The 21,638-nt window shown below is 44.6% G+C and overlaps 1 protein-coding gene across 3 annotated transcripts; it reads left to right on the top strand.

Annotated features, from left to right (window-relative positions):
* Positions 1 to 1,960: 1,960 nt before the first annotated feature.
* On the top strand, positions 1,961 to 17,508 carry gpr161b (G protein-coupled receptor 161b). 3 transcript variants are annotated; one of them, XM_029702948.1, is made up of 6 exons: positions 1,961 to 2,360; positions 6,279 to 6,687; positions 8,626 to 9,356; positions 10,136 to 10,243; positions 11,085 to 11,204; positions 16,411 to 17,508. In XM_029702948.1, exons 2-6 carry the CDS (start codon positions 6,323 to 6,325, stop codon positions 16,686 to 16,688), a joined length of 1,602 nt encoding a protein of 533 aa, XP_029558808.1. In that variant the 5' UTR covers positions 1,961 to 2,360; positions 6,279 to 6,322; the 3' UTR covers positions 16,689 to 17,508. The 3 variants fall into 3 exon arrangements, with proteins under 3 accessions (XP_029558808.1, XP_029558809.1, XP_029558807.1); XM_029702949.1 differs by lacking the exon at positions 1,961 to 2,360 and adding an exon at positions 2,384 to 2,494; XM_029702947.1 differs by lacking the exon at positions 1,961 to 2,360 and adding an exon at positions 2,818 to 3,352.
* The last annotated feature ends 4,130 nt before the right edge of the window (positions 17,509 to 21,638 follow it).

The raw sequence follows: 21,638 nt of genomic DNA, 5'->3' as shown, positions 1-21,638 counted from the left end.
GTGGGTAATAGCGGACGAAATTGCCACTCCTATTTGCCACATCTTCAATTTAAGCCTACTAGAAAGTGTGTGCCCTCAGGCCTGGAGGGAAGCTAAAGTAATTCCGCTAACCAAGAATAGTAAAGCCCCCTTTACTGGCTCAAATAGCCAACCATTCAGCCTGTTACCAACCCTTAGTAAACGTCTGGAAAAAATGGTGTTTGACCAGATACAATGCTATTTCACAGTAAACAAATTGACAACAGACTTTCAGCATGCATATAGAGAAGGACACTCAACAAGCACAGCACTTACACAAATGAATGATGATTGGCTGAGAAAAATGTATGATAAAATGATTGTGGGGGCTGTCTTGTTAGACTTCAGTGCAGCTTTTGACATTATCGATGCTAGTCTGCTGCTGGAAAAACTGATGTGTTATGACTTTACATCCCCTGCTATAATGTGGATAAAGAGTTACTTGTCTAACAGAACACAGAGGGTGTTCTTTAATGGAAGCCTCTCAAACATAATTCACGTAGAAGCAGGAATTCCCCATGGTAGCTGGTTAGGCCCCTTGCTTTTTTCAATCTTTACTAATGACATGCCACTGACTTTGAGTAAGGCCAGTGTGTCTATGTATGCGGATGACTCAACACTATACACGTCAGCTATTACAGCGACTGAAATTACTGTAACACTTAACAAAGAGCTGCAGTTAGTTTCGGAATGGGTATCAAGGAATAAGTTAGTCCTAACTAAAAACATTGTATTTGGGACAAATCATTCACTAAACCCTAAACCTCAACTACATCTCGTAATGAATAATGTGGAAATTGAGCAAGTTGAGGTGACTAAACTGCTTGGAGTTACCCTGGATTGTAAACTGTCATGGTCAAAACATATTGATACAACAGTAGCTAAGATGGGGAGAAGTCTGTCCATAATAAAGTGCTATTCTGCATTCTTAACAACACTATCAACAAGGCATGTCCTACAGGACCTGGTTTTGTCGCACCTGGACTAATGTTCAGTAGTGTGGTCAGGTGCCACAAAGAGGGACTTGGGAAAATTGCAGTTGCCTCAGAACAGGGCAGCACGGCTGGCCCTTAAACGTCCCCGGGAGAGCTAACATGAATGACATGCATGTCAATCTCTCATAGCTCAAAGTGGAAGAGAGATTGACATCATCATTACTTGTTTTCGTAAGAGGTGTTGACAAGCTGAAGGTACAGATCTGTCTGTTTAAATACTAACACACAACTCGGACACTTATGCATACCCCACAAGACATGCCACCAGAGGTCTCTTCACAGTCCCCAAGTCCAGAACAGACTATGGGAGGCGCACATGGAACTCTATTCCACATCAGGTAACTGATGCAAGGAGTAGAATCAGATTTAAAAAATCAGGTAAAAATACACCTTATGGAACAGCTTGGACTGTGAAGTAACACAAACATAGGCACAGACACATGCATACACACACATGATAACATACGCACTATACACACACATGGATTTTGTGTTGTAGATATGTGGTAGTTGAGTATGGGCCTGAGGGCACACACTTAGTGTGTTGTGAATTCTGTAATGAATGTATTGTAATGTATTTGTATAACTTCCTTAATTCTACCAGACCCCAGATAGAGTATGGGGTTCCATAGTAAATACAAATACAAATGTGATATTTCAGTGTTTTATTTTTAATACATTTGCAAAAATGTCTAAAAACTTGATTTTGCTTTGCCAGTATTGGGTAGTGTGTAGATTGATGAGGCGGAAAAACTATTTAATCAATTTTAGAATAAGGATGTAACGTAACACATTTTGTAAAAAGTCAAGGGGTCTGAATGCATTCCGAATGCACTGTAGCCAATATGCTGTGATCATGTATTAGGCCTACTTACTGCACAAATGTTATTCCTACAGATATGAACGTTAACGAAACTAACCAAATGTGTGGACATAGCCTTATGCGCTAGTTAGCCTATTTTTTTATTACAGCAACAAACGTATTGTTTCATTCGTCGACGTAGGCTAGTTGTATCAATGTTCAACGTGAAAGCAAATGCAACTGTCTTGCATAAAAACTATCTAAGAACGAACTAACTCAAGTAACACCCATAACAGACCACCCACAGACTGAGAAGGGGGACCCGCCAGCAAGGACAGAGAAGACTTGAGTTCAGTCAGTGGAGGCTAGTGGAGGACGCCATTGAAACCGAGAACTGACAGACTTGAAATTTGTAGCGAAAGGATAACTATGAAATGGGGAAAATTCAACAACTATTTCTACGTTGAATTAAAGTTGTAGTGCCAAGGAACACAACTTTCGTTGCCAGTTCGTAGGAGATGACGGTCCTCAACGCTGTTCTAGAGGTGAGAATAGTAGTGGAGGTGGAGATTCTGGCAGGACAATGGAGAAAGTTTTAGCTAGCGAGTTAGTAGAAGCTAGCTAGAAACAGGGTCACAGGGGACGACGGTATTCAAAACCTTTAAATATCAGAAATGATGTAAGTAGCCACCTAGGCCTTTATAGGTTATTGAAGCGTATGTATGTTGTCATTTGTAACACAGTGAGTGAACGGTGTCTGTGTCAATCATGCGAAACTCGTGTTTTTTTTGTCTGCGTTAACCCCTCCCCCAGTGCTGTCTGTATAAATAATTATTTTACAAACTCCAAAAACAACCGAACAACCCTTTCTTGACAGCAAATGTAGTTAAAGTAGTACATCTGGAAAGTTTGGGGTTTAATATTTTGAAGGGGTGACCTGAGCTGTTTGTCAGAGTTTTGTTGACAGTAAATAACTTGGCTGCAGCTATCTAATTCATAGACGCTAATTATCTTTACTGCCTATTGCCAATATTATCAAAGATTTTTTATAACTAACCCAAGATGGACCGTAGCCTGTCTTTTCCAATTGGAGCAAATGAGTCAGTGGGCAGAACAAGCAAGGAGGTGGGCGAGATCCTATTGGTGCGTTCTAGCATGTATTTCCGTTAGGGAACGCCTACTCTGAAGTGCACATCTGCAGTAACTCGATTCGCCCTTGCGTTCCTAAAAAAAAATATATATATTTGGCAAAGGGTAAAGTCTACAAAAGGTAGGCGACTCTGTGCGTAACATATTCTCTATTTTTGATTTCAATACAGTTGTCTGGTCCCAAACGTTTCATTGATGAGCAGAATGTCTGCCAAAATCTCTCGCTCCATTTTCTCCCACTGCCAGCCACTGGGCTTCCTCTCATCACCATATATGGTGGTGAGTGGAATCGCCAACCGGATGTTTCAGATTTCTCCATACTTCAGATTTATACATTGGGTGAAACATCTGGCTCATTGTTCGATCTGTGATAGAATCTTCGGGCCATGTGAGTTTTGTTAATAGCCTCGGCGCGGTTTTGGAAACATAATGAACGTATGGTATATCAGCGATAAATCATTTTCAAAAAACAATAGGTTAAATTACTACACAACTTTTTATAGGGTTAGGGTTCCCACACGGACATGTTTCCATTTTACCTCGTTTGTTTACGGAAGACAGAATCAGCTACCTGTGTTCATTACCCATCTGTCTCCGAACACCTGTGTGTAAATGGAAGACGGATGCCACAGACGTGTTGTCACTGAAAAACACAGTCGACTTCAACAGTGTTAACCGGTTAATTGTATAATTTGCATTTGTGGAATTATTTGGTTGTGATATCGAAGTAGAGGGCTTTATGTTTCTAGAACTGTACCGCAATTGACAATAGATTCGTGTTTAGATGGAGTATTTGGCTGCCAGAGCCAATTCGCCTCTTAACAGAACATGTAAGGTCCTTGGACTATAAGGAGCAACGTTAGTCTCCTTTAGTCCATTATTAGGCTGTAGCTTACTGTAAATTGTAAGCCTAGCTAATGCAACACATACAAAAGTAACACAACTTAAGAATTCAGACAGTAAAAGCGCAATATAGTTAGCTACACATCTAACTACATCGACTCCTGCTGGCACTCCCTGTATGTAGCCATACAATTTGATAACTAGGTATTATTTATAGGTCAAGGATTGAAGGAAAACAGTTTCATCCATTCCACAGGGTGTGTAAGTTTATTCTGCATTCCAGCTGCGCAAGTCTGGATCTCTGGTCTGGACCAGTGGTCTGGACTCAAGGGATCAAATCCTTATCTTGTTGTCTTTGCTGTCTGGCTGTGTTGCTATGCCATATTATTCCATTAATGTAAGAAACCACGGCCCGATAGCATCACTGGGGGCGAGCTCCCAGCCATCCCAAAATTGCCAAAGACTGTTGAATAGCTAACAACTACTGCCTCCCTCATCCACAGACCATCAGCACTGACTCAATGTTCATCCACAGGGATTTACCCACGCAGACACACCTACACTTAGTATACCAAACATTAGGAACACCTTCCTAATATTGAGTGTCCCCCCCAGAACTCTACAAGGTGTCGTTAGTGTTCCACAGGGATGCTGGCCATGTTGACTCCAATTCATCCCAAAGTTGTCAAGATGGCTGCATGTCCTTTGAGTGGTAGAACATTCTTGATACACACGGGAAACTGTTGAGCGTGAAAAACCCAGCAGCGTTGCAGTTCTTGACACAAACCGGTGCGTCTGGCACCTACAACCATACCCAGTTCAAAGGAACTTAGATCTTTTATCTTGCCCATTCACCCTCTGAATCACACAATCATGTCTCAAGGCTTAGAAATTCTTCTTTAACCTGTCTCCTCCCCTTCTGTACTGATTGAAGTGACATCAATAAGGATCATAGCTTTCACCTGGTCAGTCATGGAAAGAGTAGGTGTCCTTAATGTTTTGTAAACTCAGTGTATACATTACAATAGTTTGTGTGCAATACTTTGAACGTTAACAAAACTAACCAAATGTGTAGAAATTGCCTTATGTGCTAGTTAGCCTATTTTTTTATTACAGCAACAAACTTCTTGTTTCACTCGTCGACGTAGGCTATTTGTATCAATGTTGAACGTGAAAGCAAATGCAACTGTCTTGCATAAAAACTAACACCCATAACAGACCACCCACAGACTGAGAAGGGGGACCCGCCAGCAAGGACAGAGAAGACTTGAGTTCAGTCAGTGGAGGCTAGTGGAGGACGCCATTGAAACCGAGAACTGACAGACTTGAAATTTGTAGCGAAAGGATAACTATGAAATGGGGAAAATTAGAGGATTCAACAACTATTTCTTCGTTGCCATACCCAGTTCAAAGGCGTTTAGATATTTTATCTTGCCCATTCACCCTGTCATGTCACATACACAATCCATGTCTCAAGGCTTTAATTCCTTCTTTAACCAGTCTCCTCCCCTTCATCTACACTGACTGAAGTGGATTTAACAAGTGACATCATTAAGGGATCATAGCTGCCACCTGGTCAGTCTATGTCATGGAAAGAGCAGGTATCTTTAATGTTTTGTAAACTCAGTGTACACACACACTCATCACCATGCACACATCCACTCACCACTTATGCTGCTGCTATATTGATTATTACTATCATTCATATTCATCTTGCTACCAGTCACTTTTTACCCCTGTTTACATGTACATAACTACCTCAATCACTCCATTACCCCTGCACATTCTAATAATGGTACTGGCACTGACCTGTATATAACTGCATTCTCACAATTACTTTCTTATTTCTTGTGGGTTTTTTTCATGTATTACTGCTCTGTTGGGATGAGCTCACAAGTAAGCATTTTGTTGCCTGACTGTCCAGACTCCTTTCTCTGGCCAAATGCTCGCCACAGACATTAGTTTCTTCTCTGCAATGAGTCTGGATCTGAATACCTGCAGGACCCTTCACCGAATTTAAACACATTCCGGGCCGTCTGATTGGTCCAGAATCCGATGGGTTGGGCGAGAGCAGAACACGTGTGGGTAAAGTGGTGGTTTGAAAATGTTTCATTGGCTTTGATACTCTGATTGGTTAGAGACAATCCAATCGCTGATGACTTACAATTGTACAACGCCCCTCGTCACCACAAACGACTTCAATGATGGCAGTTTCAGACTAAAGTATGTAGCGAACGACAGAGCAGCTGAATAATTTAGTGTGAGTCGTCAGGCTAAGCATTTCACTGTTTTACACCTGCTGTAAGCTGTGTACGTGACAATAAAACGTTGATAAAATGCAAAACTGACCTTGGGTCAGTGTCTGGGAAAACTACATTTGAACCCTCGAGGCTTCAACCCCGACTAACCTCAACTCCAAGCCTGTGGTTGTGTGCAGTTCATTCTAACCCTATCCTCTCCCCTCCCTCTAGTCCCCCGGTATGCCCTGTCTCCTCCGGCAGCCCAGTCTCTCACCATGAATGCTAGCGGGAATGTCTCCACTGCGGGAAACGCCACAGCTGCGTGGGACGCTGGCGGGGGCCCGGTGGTGCTGGAGTCAGTGTTCATCGTCACCATCGCCCTCCTGGCCTGCCTGGGCAACTTCCTCATCGTGGCCACCCTGTACCGCAGGCCCTACCTCCTCACACCCAGCAACAAGTTTGTGTTCAGCCTGACCCTGTCCAACCTGCTGCTGTCAGTGCTGGTGTTGCCCTTTGTGGCAGTGAGCTCAGCGAGGCGGGAGTGGGTGTTTGGTGTGGTGTGGTGCAACTTTACCGCCCTGATCTACCTGCTCATCAGCTCGGCCAGTATGCTTACCCTGGGGGCCATCGCCATTGACAGGTCAGTGATAGTACCCCTACACTAGGATGGCTGCTTGCAAGGTACAGCATGTTTGTTGGGGATGTTCTGCTGGAGGTGTTCACGGGTCCAAAAAGTTGGACCTGTGGTTTTCCCACCCGGATCCGATATGCATAAATACATGTTTTAAATATAGAGACCCATTCTGTATATACCTGATCAGATCCAGACCTGGCCCGATCCAAGCCAAGTGAGGGAAGCAGCAGATAAAGCACGAGAGGAGGGAGCGGTGCTGCTCTAGCAGGCGGGGGAGGGGCCATACTGTCAGCGAGTGAGACGGGAAGGAGGGAGAGACGAGAGACGGCAACCATCCAACAAGCTGACTCGCACTATAGTAGAATAATAGTTGCCATATCTACACTGAACAAGAATATAAACGCAACATGTAAAGTGTTGGTCCCATGTTTCATGAGCTGAAATAAAAGATCCCTGAAATTTTCCATATGCACAAAAAGCGTATTTCTTTCACATTTTGTGCACAAATGTATTTACATCCCTGTTAGTGAGCATTTCTCCTTTACCAAAATAATCCATCCACCTAACAGGTGTGGCATATCAAGAAGCTGATTAAACACCATGATCATTACACTGGTGCACATTGTGCTGGGGACAATAAAAGGCCACTCTAACACAGATGTCTCAAGTTTTGAGGGAGTGTGCAATTGGCATGCTGACTGCTGGAATGTCCACCAGAGCTGTTGCCAGAGAATTGAATGTTAATTTCTCGACCATAAACCGCCTTCAAGGTAATTTTAGAGAATTTGGCAGTATGTCCAACCGGCCTACCAACCGCAGACCACGTGTGTGGTGTTGTGTTGGCGAGTGGTTTGCAGATGTCAACGTTGTGAACAGTGCCCCATGGTGGCAGTGGGGTTATGGTATGGGCTGGCATAAGCTACGGACAACGAACACACAATTATAATTTTATCGATGCCAATTAGAATGCACAGAGATACAGTGATGAGATCCTGAGGCCCATTGTTGTGCCATTCATCTGGCGCCATCACCTCATGTTTCAGCCTGATGATGCACGGCCCAATGTCGGAAGGATCTGTAAACAATACACGGAAGCTGAAAATGTCCATGGCCTACATACTCGCCAGACATGTCACTCATTGAGCAAGTTTGGGATGCTCTGGATCTACGTGTATGACAGCATGTTCAAGTTCCTGCCAATTTCCAGCAACTTCGCACAGCCATTGAAGAGGAGTGGGACAACATTTCACAGGCCACAATCAACAGCCTGATCAACTCTATGCAAGAGATGTCGCGCTGCATGAGGCAAATGGTGATCACACCAGATTCTTATCCATGCCCCTACCTTTTTTGTAAGGTATCTGTGACCAACATATTCGTATCTGTATTCCTAGTCATGAAATTGTTGCATGTTGCGTTTATATTTTTGTTCAGTATAGGTTATTTAACATCCAATACGTAGTACCTGTCTTGACTGCATTAAACCAGGAGGAGCTAGTTAACATTAGCTAGCAAGGCTAGTTGAGGCTGCAGTCATGCTCTTTCTCATTGTAACAACAACTCCATTCAGAAAATTAAGTAGAGGCCTACCTGTTGGCTCTTGGTTGTTGTAGCCCATCTTTCTCCTTTAACTTTTAATTCTATTTTAATTCCATCTTCCATTAAGCGTCTCCTAACTTTTGCCATACATGGAGGTTCTGTGACCATAGCCTTAAAATCCCTGTCACTTCCTGTCTGGGTGGTTGTTATGCTGCTCATCCCAGGGGCATACTTTCTGGGTGGAATTTCCTTGCACGTAAAAATGTATGTAGGATTCCCTAACTCCAATGGGTTTTTTTCTCCATTGCCTCACGATCTATCATATTGTGTGCAATAATTTTTTGATATTTTGTTACACTGATAGAATGTATGGATTTGATAATGACATTATCATTGTGCCCACAGGTACTATGCGGTACTGTACCCCATGATCTACCCCATGAAGATCACAGGCAACCGGGCAGTGGTGGCAATCGCCTATGTGTGGCTGCACTCCCTGGTGGGCTGCCTGCCACCCCTCTTCGGCTGGTCCTCCTTCGAGTTCGACCGCTTCAAGTGGACATGCGTGGCGGCCTGGCACCGCACCCCTGCCTACACCGCCTTCTGGGTCACCTGGTGCAGCCTGCCGCCGCTGCTCGCCATGTTGGCCTGCTACGGCGTAATCTTCCGCGTGGCACGCCTCAAAGCCCGCAAGGTGCATTGTGGGACGACGGTCGCGTCTTCAGAGGAAACGTCATCGGGTGCTCAGAGGAACGACCAGCGTAAAAACTCATCTACGTCCACGTCGTCCAACGGAAGCCGGTGGAGTTTAGTGTATGCTGGGAGCCAGTGCAAGGCTTTCGTCACCATTATGGTGGTGATCGGGACCTTCCTGGTGACCTGGGGCCCCTACGTGGGGGTGGTGTGTACAGAGGCCCTGTGGGGTCAGGGCAGCGTGTCCCAGGGCCTGGAGACCCTGGTGGCCTGGCTGTCCTTCTGCAGCGCCGTCTGCCACCCGCTCATCTACGGCCTGTGGAACAAGACTGTGCGCAAGGAACTGCTGGGCATGTGCTTCGGGGATCGCTACTACCGCGTGGAGTCGTTCGCCACACGCCACCGCACGTCACGCCTCTTCAGCATCTCCAACCGCATCACAGGTGAGCACGGGGAGGGGGCTGTAGCTGTTAGATTGAGGCTGAGGATGGATGAGGTTTGAACTAGCTTTGTGTGCTGAAAATCAGCACAACCTTACTGGTGCAACATAAAATCTTGTTCTGTTGTGTTGTATGGCTGACCCTGCTGTTGTGTTAATAGTTAAGTTGACTGTGTTACGTTGTGTTGTATGTAGGGCTGTGATGGTCATTACGTATGGGCATTCCCATTCAAGTCAATGATGGCATAATGGGTGGACTGGCTGCTATTGCGAGTGTACCGATAAGAGTAAAGCAGGAAGTATACCCATCAATATGTGCTGTGATTTGTGGATTCAACTGAACATAATTTGAATTAACATTCTGCATTACCATGGAAATTATTGCGTCGCAATACCAGGCAGCCATTGTGAGGGTAAACTACCAGTCAAATGGCCAGGGCTAGAGGTTCCAAGCCGTTCTATTCATTATATTTCTATGTGTGCTGCTGCAGGGAAGGGGCTTTGCCTAGGCAACCGAAAACTCCTTGCTTATTTCAGTAAGGAGAAAAAAAAAGTTGAATCATGTTGGTAAGAGTCCATGTTACCGCAGAAAGGGACACTAATGCATGAATGGGCGTCTGTCCCGTCTTCACTCAACCAATTGTGGAACAAACACCTATGACGGTTATTTTATTTTCATCACTGTCTTCATCCGTAACCGTTGGTTATACGATTATACATAATTGTGCCAGCCCTAATTGTATGGCGTTGTATATTTCACCCAGCTGTTGTTTCTTCCTGCAGACCTGGGCATGTCCCCTCACCTGACGGCCATGTTGGTGGGAGGAGGCCAGCTTCTGGCCCCCGGCAGCAGCACCGGAGACACCGGCTTCAGTTTCACTCAGGACTCATGTGAGTGGCGCACACAGGAAGCTGGCAAAGACACGACACTGTTTCCATAAGACAATTCAAACCAGGCCTTTAAGTCCTAGTTGAAATGCAGTGTCTGAACGTACTGAACAGTACAGATATAGCTGGGGCATATTCATTGTGGAAACGGTTTACCGTTTAAGAACCAAACGGGGTCCCTCCCTTTTTCATTTGCTTCCGTTGAATAAATGTTTTGAAACATAATGAATACGCCCCTGGTCTTCCAGAACCTTTTAAAACTGCCCCCATAGGGCTTTATTGCTGATAAATATTGTTTAGCCTAGTTCTCTGTTGTATCATCATCATCATCCCTCAGCTGTGTTCTGATCAGCCCAGATTCCTAGTTTGTGGCTCATGTCTTGGCAGAGGGTAGATGGTAGGGTGTGTACTGTATTATCATGTGTAATCATCTGTCATGTGTGTGTGATGCTCCTCATGGGTGCAGACTCAACAGGCGTCATCACAGGCATTCACACACTTTTTTTCACATTTTACATTTTTTCTCATTTAGCAGACACTCTTATAGAGGCGCTCTTATTATTTTCATACTTTTATTTCTTATACTGGTCCCCCTTGGGAATCGAACCCACAACCCCGGCTTTTCAAGCGCCATGTTCTACCAACTGAGTTACCTGATTTAATACTATTTTGAGTCTTTCGGATTCGTTTAGAGAAGACGCACATTGTAAGTACAATAGGATTTATTTTCTTTAGTGTCTGTCTGCTATGCATCTTTTGGTTCCTTAATCTCTGCTGAAATACTGCACTACAAATACACTACACAATACTGAAGGTCATGAATCCCCCCCCGTTCCCCATACAGGTACAGACGTTATGCTGCTTGACACCTTCTCCACAGATGGCTCTTCCCACATTGGAAGCGTGGCCGTAAAGAGGCGGAGCTCGGTCACCTTTGAAGACGAGCAACAGCAGAATTCCAAAGGTACCTGTCCGTTTTCACTCGATAATGAAACGTTTGGGGGGCTGCTGCAGTTCGAACAATATTGTGCTTATTTCCCTCGCGGCAGTCAAGCAATTGTATTCCGCCAAGAGTCAAAGTAGTACGGTGGCGGTCGCATCTAGACCTCGATTCAAAGCTATCAATAAATAATTTTATTTGTATGCCAAGCAATCACAAGTGTACATTGTTTGAAGCAAACTTTTTACTAAGTCTCAAAGGGTGTTTTCATATATAGTCCTCTTTTAAACGAACCGATCTCAGTCTTCTTTAAAGTGAACTCTGGGGTAAAAAAAAGTAAAAGAACTCAGTTCTCTTTGCCTTTGAATGAGGACTCAACTCTTTTTCCAGTTCAACTGTTTTGTGAAAGGAGTCCTCTTTGCATTCACATTGCTGTTTTTCCAAGATGCACTCTAAGTTTTTACAAAGATCAGGACAAGCCATTCAATCAGAATGTGTTATTGAACAGCTAGATATACCTACTTACATTTTGGAAGCTAATAGATTGCATTTAGTCAAAATATGAGCCATAATAATTGTAATCAGAAGATACTTTTAACATGTAAATGTGATTTGGTAACAGAACAAATAGCAATAGAATGACTTTTGAATAAATAATGCTGTAATTGAAAATTGAACACCCAAGGTAGGCTACTGCCTTGCTACTCTCAGCAAATATATTGTCTTCTCACCCTATTCAAACCCCACAATCAATAAACAGTTTATGAAGCTCTCTTAGCCTATAGATCAAATATTGCAAACAAATGATCTAAACTAAAAACTCCACACACTTGGAATTTCTATGCGTCCTTGATAATCAATATCCAAAAACCAGAAACTTTTTATCTGTGAACCTGCACATCTTTTGTGGCACCAATGTGAGGGGTTATGGCAGGGGAAACGGTGCTGCAGTAGTCTAGTGTGAGGGGTTGTGGCAGGGGAAACGGTGTTGCAGTAGTCTAGTGTGAGGGGTTATGGCAGGGGAAACGGTGCTGCAGTAGTCTAGTGTGAGGGGTTGTGGCAGGGGAAACGGTGTTGCAGTAGTCTAGTGTGAGGGGTTATGGCAGGGGAAACGGTGCTGCAGTAGTCTAGTGTGAGGGGTTATGGCAGGGGAAACGGTGTTGCAGTAGTCTAGTGTAAGGGGTTATGGCAGGGGAAACGGTGCTGCAGTAGTCTAGTGTGAGGGGTTATGGCAGGGGAAACGGTGCTGCAGTAGTCTAGTGTGGTGCGGGAATAATGACAAGGGAACCTGGGGAGCTTTGCGTTCGCATTGTCCTAAAAAAGGGACCGCCTGAGACCACCTCTCTAGATGTTCTCAGTTCGATTCGCTTTGGGGGCTCTTTTGAGGGGTCTGAGTTCCTTTGGAGTGTTCACACTGCACAAAAAATTAAGCATTAATTGAGTTCACAAAAATAGGCTTAAAGGGACAGCTCCAATTTACATTTTAGTCATTTTAGCAGACGCTCTTATCCAGAGCGACTTACAGTAGTGAATGCATACATTTCATTTCATGCATTTTTTTCCCTTCTACATACTGGCCCCCCGTGGGAATCGAACCCACAACCCTGGCGTTGCAAACACCATGCTGGCTTTGCAAACACCATGCTCTACCAACTGAGCCACAGGGAAGATGTCAATAAGTCCCCTATGGTGAACGAGAGGCTTGTAGAATCATGATTCTTTCAAGTTTTTAGGTCGCCGGTAGGGGATCCTGTGTGCTTTGGGCATTACTGAATCATTAAAAAAAAAATGTATTTATTTCTCCTTTATTTAACCAGGTAGGCCAGTTGAGAACAAGTTCTAATTTACAACTGTGACCTGGCCAAGATAGAGCAAAGCAGTGCGACACAAACAACAGAGTTACACATGGGATAAACAAACATACAGTCAATAACACAATAGAAAAGTCTATATACAGTGTGTGCAAATGTAGTAAGATTAGGGAGGTAAGGCAATAAATAGGCCATAGTGGCGAAATAATTACAATTTAGCAATTTAACACTGGAGTGATAGATGTGCAGAAGATGAATGTGCAAGTTGAGATACTGGGGTGCAAAGGAGCAAAAAATAAGTTGGGTGGGCTATTTTCAGATGGGCTATGTACAGGTGCAATGATCGGTAAGCTGCTCTGACAGCTGATGCTTAAATTTAGTGAGGGGGCTATAAGTCTCCAGCTTCAGTGATTTTTGCAATTCATTCCAGTCATTGGCAACAGAGAACTGGAAGGAAAGGCGGCCAAAGGAAGAGTTGGCTTTGGGGGTGACCAGTGAAATATACTTGCTGGAGCGTGTGCTACGGGTGGGTGCTGCTATGGTGACCAGTGAGCTAAGATAAGGCGGGGCTTTACCTAGCAAATACTTATAGATGACCTGGAGCCAGTGGGTTTGGCGACGAATATGAAGCGAGGGCCAGCCAACGAGAGTATACAGGTCGCAGTGGTGGGTAGTATATGGGGCTTTGGTGACAAAACGGATGGCACTGTGATAGACTACATCCAATTTGCTGAGTAGAGTGTTGGAGGCTATTTTGTAAATGACATCGCCGAAGTCAAGGATTGGTAGGATAGTCAGTTTTACGAGGGTATGTTTGGCAGCATGAGTGAAGGATGCTTTGTTGCAAAATAGGAAGCCGATTCTAGATTTAATTTTGGATTGGAGATGCTTAGTGTGAGTCTGGAAGGAGAGTTTACAGTCTAACCAGACACCTAGGGATTTGTAGATGTTCACATATTCTAAGTCAGAACCATCCAGAGTAGTGATGCTAGATGGGCGGGTGTGGACAGCGATCGGTTGAAGAGCATGCATTTAGTTTTGCTTGCATTTAAGAGCAGTTAGAGGCTACAGAAGGAGTGTTGTATGGCATTGAAGCTTGTCTGGAGGTTTGTCTAGGGTCAGTGTCCAAAGAAGGGCCAGAAGTATATAGAATGGTGTCGTCTGCGTAGAGGTGGATCAGAGAATCACCAGCAGCAAGAGCGACATCATTGATGTATACAGAGAAAAAGAGTCGGCCCGAGAATTGAACCCTGTGGCACCTCCATAGACTGTTAGAGGTCCAGACAACAGGCCCTCCAATTTGATACACTAAACTCTATCTGAGAAATAGTTGGTGAACCAGGCGAGGCAGTCATTTCAGAAACCAAGACTGTTGAGTCTGCTGATAAGAATGCGGTGATTGACAGCCTTGGCCAGGTCGATGAATACGGTTGCACAGCATTGTCTTTTATCGATGGCGGTTATGATATCGTTTAGGACCTTGAGCGTGGCTGAGGTGCACCCATGACCAGCTCGGAGACCAGCTCGGAAACCAGATTGCATAGCGGAAAAGGTACGGTGGGATTCGAAATGGTTGGTGATCTGTTTGTTAACTTGGCTTTCGAAGACCTTAGAAAGGCAGGGTAGGATGGATATAGGTCTATAACAGTTTGGGTCTAGAGTGTCTCCCCCTTTGAAGAGGGGGATGACCGCAGGAGCTTTCCAATTTTTAGGGATCTCAGACGATAGAAAAGAGAGGTTGAACAGGCTAGTAATAGAGGTTGCAACAATTGCGGCGGATAATTTTAGAAAGAGAGGGTCCAGATTGTCTAGCCCAGCTGATTTGTAGGGGTCCATATTTTGCAGCTCTTTCAGAACATCAGCTGTCTGGATTTGGGTGAAGGAGAAATGGGGGAGGCTTGGGCAAGTTGCTGTGGGGGATGCAGAGCTGTTGACCGGGGTAGGGGTAGCCAGGTGGAAAGCATGGCCAGCCGTAGAAAAATGCTTATTGAAATTCTCAATTATCGTAGATGTATCGGTGGTGACAGTGTTTCCTAGCCTCAGTGCAGTGGGCAGCTGGGAGGAGGTGCTCTTATTCTCCATGGACTTTACAGTGTCCCAGAAGTTTTTGGAGTTTGTGCTGCAGGATGCAAATTTCTGTTTGAAAGAGCTAGTCTTTGCTTTCCTAACTGCCTGTGTATATTGGTTCCTAACTTCCCTGAAAAGTTGCATATCGCGGGGGCTATTCGATGCTAATGTAGTACGCCACAGGATGTTTTTGTGCTGGTCAAGGGCAGTCAGGTCTGGAGTGAACTAAGGGCTATATCTGTTCTTAGTTCAACATTTTTTGAATAGGGCACGCTTATTTAAGATGGTGAGGAAAGCACTTTTAAAGAACAACCAGGCATCCTTTACTGACGGAATGAGGTCAATATCCTTCCAGGATACCCGGGCCAGGTCGATTAGAAAGGCCTGCTTGCTGAAGTGTTTTAGGAAGCGTTTGACAGTGATGAGGGGTGGTCGTTTGACCGCGGACCCATTACGGACGCAGGCAGTGAGGCAGTGATTGCTGAGATCCTGGTTGAAGACAGCAGAGGTGTATTTAGAGGGCAGGTTGGTCAGGATGATATCTATGAGGGTGCCTGTGTTACGGATTTAGGGTTGTACCTGGTAGGTTCCATGATAATTTGTGTGAGATTGAGGGCATATATCTTAGATTGTAGGATGGCCGGGGTGTTAAGCATATCCCAGTTTAGGTTACCTAACAGTACTCTGAAGATAAATGGGGGGCAATTCATTCACATATGGTGTCTAGGGCACAGCCGTGCCCTAGAGGAGGGTCTATAACAAGCAGCAACAGTGAGAGACTTATTTCTGGAAAGGTGGATTTTTAAAAGTAGAAGCTCGAACTGTTTGGGCACAGAACTGGATAGCATGACAGAACTCTGCAGGCTGTCTCTGCAGTAGATTGCAACTTTTACCCCCTTTGGCAGTTCTATCTTGGAGGAAAATGTTGTAGTTGGGGATGGAAATTTCAGAATTTTTGGTGACCTTCCTAAGCCAGGATTCAGACATCAGGGTTGGCGGAGTGTGCTAAAGCAGTGAATAAAACAAACTTAGGGAGGAGGCTTCTGATGTTAACATGCATGAAACCAAGACTTTTATGGTTACAGAATTTATGAAGTTCTGAAATGAAAAATGATGAAAAATAATTTATGAAATGAGTCAAAGATTTGAGCCAGTAAAAAGACTCAAACTTCCCGTCACTAGTACATCCGTTCCACTTAGGCATTTGAGCAAACAGACTTCTGTGTAAATGTGTTCAATATTTATTGGAGCAATTTCACATCAGGTCTTCATCACCATTCATTGTAATAGTGCTGTAACTATTTAATGCAAGGACGACCCGATAACTCAATTTCTTTTCCTTTTCCTCTCAGCTGCAGAGAGCACCACCATTCCTTCTACTGTCCAGGTCCAAGTAGAGATACACAAATCTCTGGACACCTTCGCCTCCTGCCTGGCCAGGGCCATCGAAAGCGACGCTAAGCTCACCCTCTTTGGCGAGGACACACCCCTATCTGGGGTGTTGTTTGCGGCTGCGGCGAGGGGGGCACAGAGGCCCCGTTACCTTGACGGTCAGAGACTGAGGCTGGAGAGCATCGATGAAGGGATCGTCAAAGACGACAGAGAAGACCAAGAGAGGGAGAATGCATAGAACAAATATCCCTTTTCTTCTTTTAGGTACCTAAGAGTTTATGGTACATTGGGCATTGCATACTTTATAATCTTTGAACTCAGTACGCACAGTGTAATATATTTAAAATAGACATAACAATGCAAGGCTTCTGCCAATTACAGTGCATGCCTCTGTATCTATTCTCATGTGAATAGATACTTCACATCAACAAGTGGGCCCAATGACCAATTTTCATACGTTGAAATCTTAAATAGCAATAGACACACTAAGGACATTTTTGGACCAAATGCGTGCCATATATTGAGTGCCTTGCTAGTTGTACTATATCTACACCTCTGTTAAATAGGAAGCCTTAACTACTGTATCTTGACGGTTCAATGTTTGTATTTTCATTGGAAAGCTTTTGTTTATGCCTATGATAATATCTTAAGCCACTTATTCCTCATTTTCTTTCTATGCTTAAAGACTGCCTCTTGCTGGTGTGAACAGATAAGTCTGTTGTGTAGTATTAGACGGGGGGTGCGTTCAGCAGGGAACAACGTTGTGGAACGTTCATATAGAAATGTGTTATGTAGAACAAACATGCCTCAATGACATGTCAAGTAAGGGATCATGTCAGTTCTATTCATGACATTTCTATCTACAACATTTGCCAACTGAACGTGGCCAGGTATTCCCGGGAGGAGAACTTCCTGGTTCTCAGTAGCTGTAATGCTTTTTGAGCAGAGGACCAACTTCCTGTATACTCCAACATTTCACAGTATGGCATGTGAAAACATGCCCTAGAAGATAATGTACATTTGAATGCACTTGAATAATGCAGTACCCAGAGTATGAATCCGTCCCCTTCTGATTTGTATGTTGTTTTGGAAAGCCGTGACTTATCAAGTACACTATATATATATATATATATATATACACACACACAAAAGTATGTGGACACCCCTTCAAATGAGTGGATTCGGCTATTTCAGCCAAACCCATTGCTGACAGGTGTATAAAATCGAGCACACAACCGTGCAATCTTCATAGACAAACATTGGCAGTTGAATGGCCCCTTCAAATTAGTGGATTCGGCTATTTCAGCCAAAACCGTTGCTGACAGGTGTTTAAAATCGAGCACACAACCGTGCAATCTTCATAGACAAACATTGGCAGTTGAATGGCCTTACTGAAGAGCTCAGTGACTTTCAACGTGGCTCCGTCATAGGATTCCAGGAGAACGCTACCTGCCCCAATGCGTTGTGCCAACTGTAAAGTTTGGTGGAGGAGGAATAATGGTCTTGGGCTGTTTTTCATGGTTCGGGTTAGGCCCCTTAGTTCCAGTGAAGGGAAATCTTAACGCTACAGCATACAATGACATTCTAAACAATTCTGTGCTTCCAACTTTCTGGCAACAGTTTGGGGAAGGCCCTTGCCTGTTTCAGCATGACAATGCCACCTTGCACAAAGCGAGGTCCACACAGAAATGGTTTGTCAAGATCGGTGTGGAAGAACTTGACTGGTCTGCACAGAGCCCTGACCTCAACCCCATCAAACACCTTTGGGATGAATTGGAATGCTGTCTGCGAGCCAGGCCTATTCGCCCAACATCAGTGCCCAACCTCACTAATGCTCTTGTGGCTGATTGGAAGCAAGTCCCAGTAGCAATGTTCCAATGTCTAGTGGAAAGCCTTCCCAGAACATGGGAGGCTGTTGTAGCAACAAAGGGGGACCAACTCCATTTTAATGGCCATGATTTTGGAATGAGATTTTTGAGGAGCAGGTGTCCACATACTTTTGGTCATGTAGTGTATCTCTCCTGTCAGTATTACTCTACAGTGGTCCTAGTGTGGGTGAGCTGCAGGCTTTGCAGGACTGTGGTATTTTATCAGACTGACAGTCAAGCACATAATAGGACACCATGAAGCCACTGACTGTATTTTTCAAAACTTTTACTCTGTTGGTTAGGATTTCTGGTACATGTCATGTGGGCTCTCTATGTCCCTGTAGCGAGGGACACCTAGCCTGATCCCAGATCTGTAAGTGCTGCTTTAGTCAACGCCTCTGACTGCTTTCAAGCACATACTGATCTGAAGCCAGGCTAAGGTTACCATCCCTTGTTCAAACACTATAGTTATCATCACATATCTAACATGTTATACATTCTGAATCACTTCACTAGAGCACCATTTCTCACCCTGAGAGAATCACTGTCGATCCTATTAGCAATTTGGGGTGTTTACCTCAGAACTGAGTGTTCCACTCAGCGGCCAGTTTATTAGGTGCACGCATCTAGTACCGGGTCGGGACCCACCTTTTGCTTCCAGAACAGCCTGAATTCTTTGGGGTATAGAAGCATTGCTCAATTGGTATCAAGGGATCTAACGTTAGCCAGGAAAGAAATCCCCACACCATTACACCACCGCCACCAGCCTGTACCGTGGACACCGGGCAGGATGGGACCATGGACTCATGCTGCTGACACCAAATCCTGACTCTGCCATCGGTATGACTCAACAGGAACAGGGATTCGTCGGACCAGGCAACGGTTTTCCATTTAATTCTCCAGTGTTGATCGCGTTCCCACAGGAGCTGCTTTTTTTTGTTTTTAGCTGATAGGAGTGGAACCCGGTGTGGTCATATTCTTCAATATCCGTGACAAGAACTGACGAGTTGTGCTTTCCAAGATGCCGTTCTGCACACCGCTGTTGTACTGCGCTGTCATCTGCCTGTTTGTGGCCTGCCTGTTAGCTTGCATGATTCTTGCCATTCGACCTCTCATCATCGAGCTGTTTTCTCCCACAGGACTGCTGCTGACTGAATTTTTGTTGTTGTTGGGTCGCACCATTCTAGGTAGACCCTAGACACTGTCGTGCATGAAAAACCCAGAAGGCCGGCCATTTCTGAGATACTGGAACAGGCGCGCATATCACCAACGATCATACCACGCTCAAAGTCGCTTAGGTCACTTGTTTTGCCCATTTGAACGTTCAATCAAACAGTATCTGAATTTCTCAATGCCTGTCTGTCTGCTTTATATAGCAAGCCACGGACACGTGACTCACTGTCAGTAGAAGTGAACCATTTTTGAAAAGGGTGTTGTACCTAATAAACTGGCCATCGGTGTATATCTGTATTTATCTGTGTGTCACTGTCCCAGTATGGTACTGCATTGTTAGAGCAATACTCCAGAACGTAAGGTATTGTACACTTTTGATTTCCACCAAGGGCTGAATTCATTCCATATCGTAAAAGATCCGCATTTATAGCGTGATTTAAATTTAAAGGCAGTGTTCCCGCATTCGCAGAGACTGCATACACGGTAAACGATGCGTATGTTTGCTCAATCGGAAATTACCTTTACATTTTAAAGCCGATCTTCTGTGATTTGGACTGAATCCCGCCCTAAGACATTTTGTACTGTTGTATTAAAGTTTTTTTTATATATAGCAGAAGCTTTCTGTGTTTTAGTTGGCTGGGAAACAATATTTCAAGATTTCTATCATTTTTCTCACTGCCATGACTCCCAGATTCAGTTTAATCTTGCCAATGTCTTGCAATACTCTGTAACCAAATACATTGAATCGCAAAGTCCTTTTTATGCATGCTTAGACAAAAACAACAGAGCCCTGCATGAGGGTCAAATCTGGAGGATTTAGGTGATCTCTCTCCGAGGCTGACGTAAGGTTTTTAAACGGGTCAACACTCGTGTAAAGCCGCAGGCCCAGACAGTATTCCAGGGAGTCTTCAGGGCATGCGTAGACCAGCTGGCAGGCTGGCAGATATTTTCAACCTCCGTGTCCCAGTCTGTAATCCCCACGTTTCGAGCTGATTACCATCATTCCTGTCCCCAAAAACTCTTAAGGCATCCTGCCACAATGACTACCACCCTGTAGCACTCACATCTGTACTAATGAAGTGCTTTGAAAGGCTGGTCATGGCACACATCAACTCCATCATCCCAGATACCCTGGACCCACTCCAATTTGCATACCACCCCAACAGATCTACAGACAACACAATCTTAATTCTTAACTATGCCCTCTCCCACCTAGAATGTCAGGAAACAGGAGCGGGTGCACACCCCCATCAACATCGGGGCTGCAGTGGAGAGCGTCAAGAGCTTCAAGTTCCTTGGTGTCCACGTCACTGATGACTGGTCCTCTCACTCCAGCACAGTCATGAAGGCACAGCAGTGCCTCTTCTCCCTCAGGAGGCTGAAACGATTTAGCACAGATCCTTAGGAACTTTTACAGCTGCTCCAGCGAGAGCATCCTGACTGGTTGTATCCCCATCTGGCATGGCAACTGTGCCGCCCCTTGACCGGAAGGCCCTACAGAGGGTGGTGCGGACTGCCCAGCGCATCACTGGGGGTGAGCTCCCAGCCACCCAGGACGTACATGCCAGGTAGTCTTAGAGAGGCCCGAAAAATTTCCAAAGACTCCAGCCACCTGAGACATGGACTGTTCTCCATGCTCTCAGACGGTACCGGTGCATCAAGGCTCAGACCAACAGACTCAACAGCTTCCATCCCCTGGCCAACACACCTACGCCTCTGCTAAAATGATTATTGATTAGATGTATTACTACCACTACACTGCTTTTCATTGATTGCCATTAGTACATATCCATGTTATCCTGCTTCTGATTCCTATTACTCCTGTATATATTAATATCCATCTGTTATCCTGCTACCGGTCACTTCTATTTCCATGTATATAGTGTACAAAACATTAACCTGCTCTTTCCATGACAGACTGTGCAAGGTGAAAGCTATGATCCCTTATCGATGTTACCTGTTAAGTCCACTTCAAATCAGTGTAGATGAAGGGGAGGAGACAGGTTAAATAAGTTTTAAGCCTTGAGACATGGATTGTGTATGTGTGCCATTCAGAGGGTGAATTGGCAAGAGAAAATATTTAAGTGCCTTTGAATGGGGTATGGTAGTAGGTACCAGGTGCACCGGTTTGAGTGTCAATAACTGCA

This window comes from Salmo trutta, chromosome 20 (genome assembly GCF_901001165.1).
Source record: "Salmo trutta chromosome 20, fSalTru1.1, whole genome shotgun sequence".
Classification (NCBI taxonomy): Eukaryota; Metazoa; Chordata; class Actinopteri; order Salmoniformes; family Salmonidae; genus Salmo; species Salmo trutta.
This window is presented reverse-complemented; position numbering and strand designations above follow the sequence as displayed.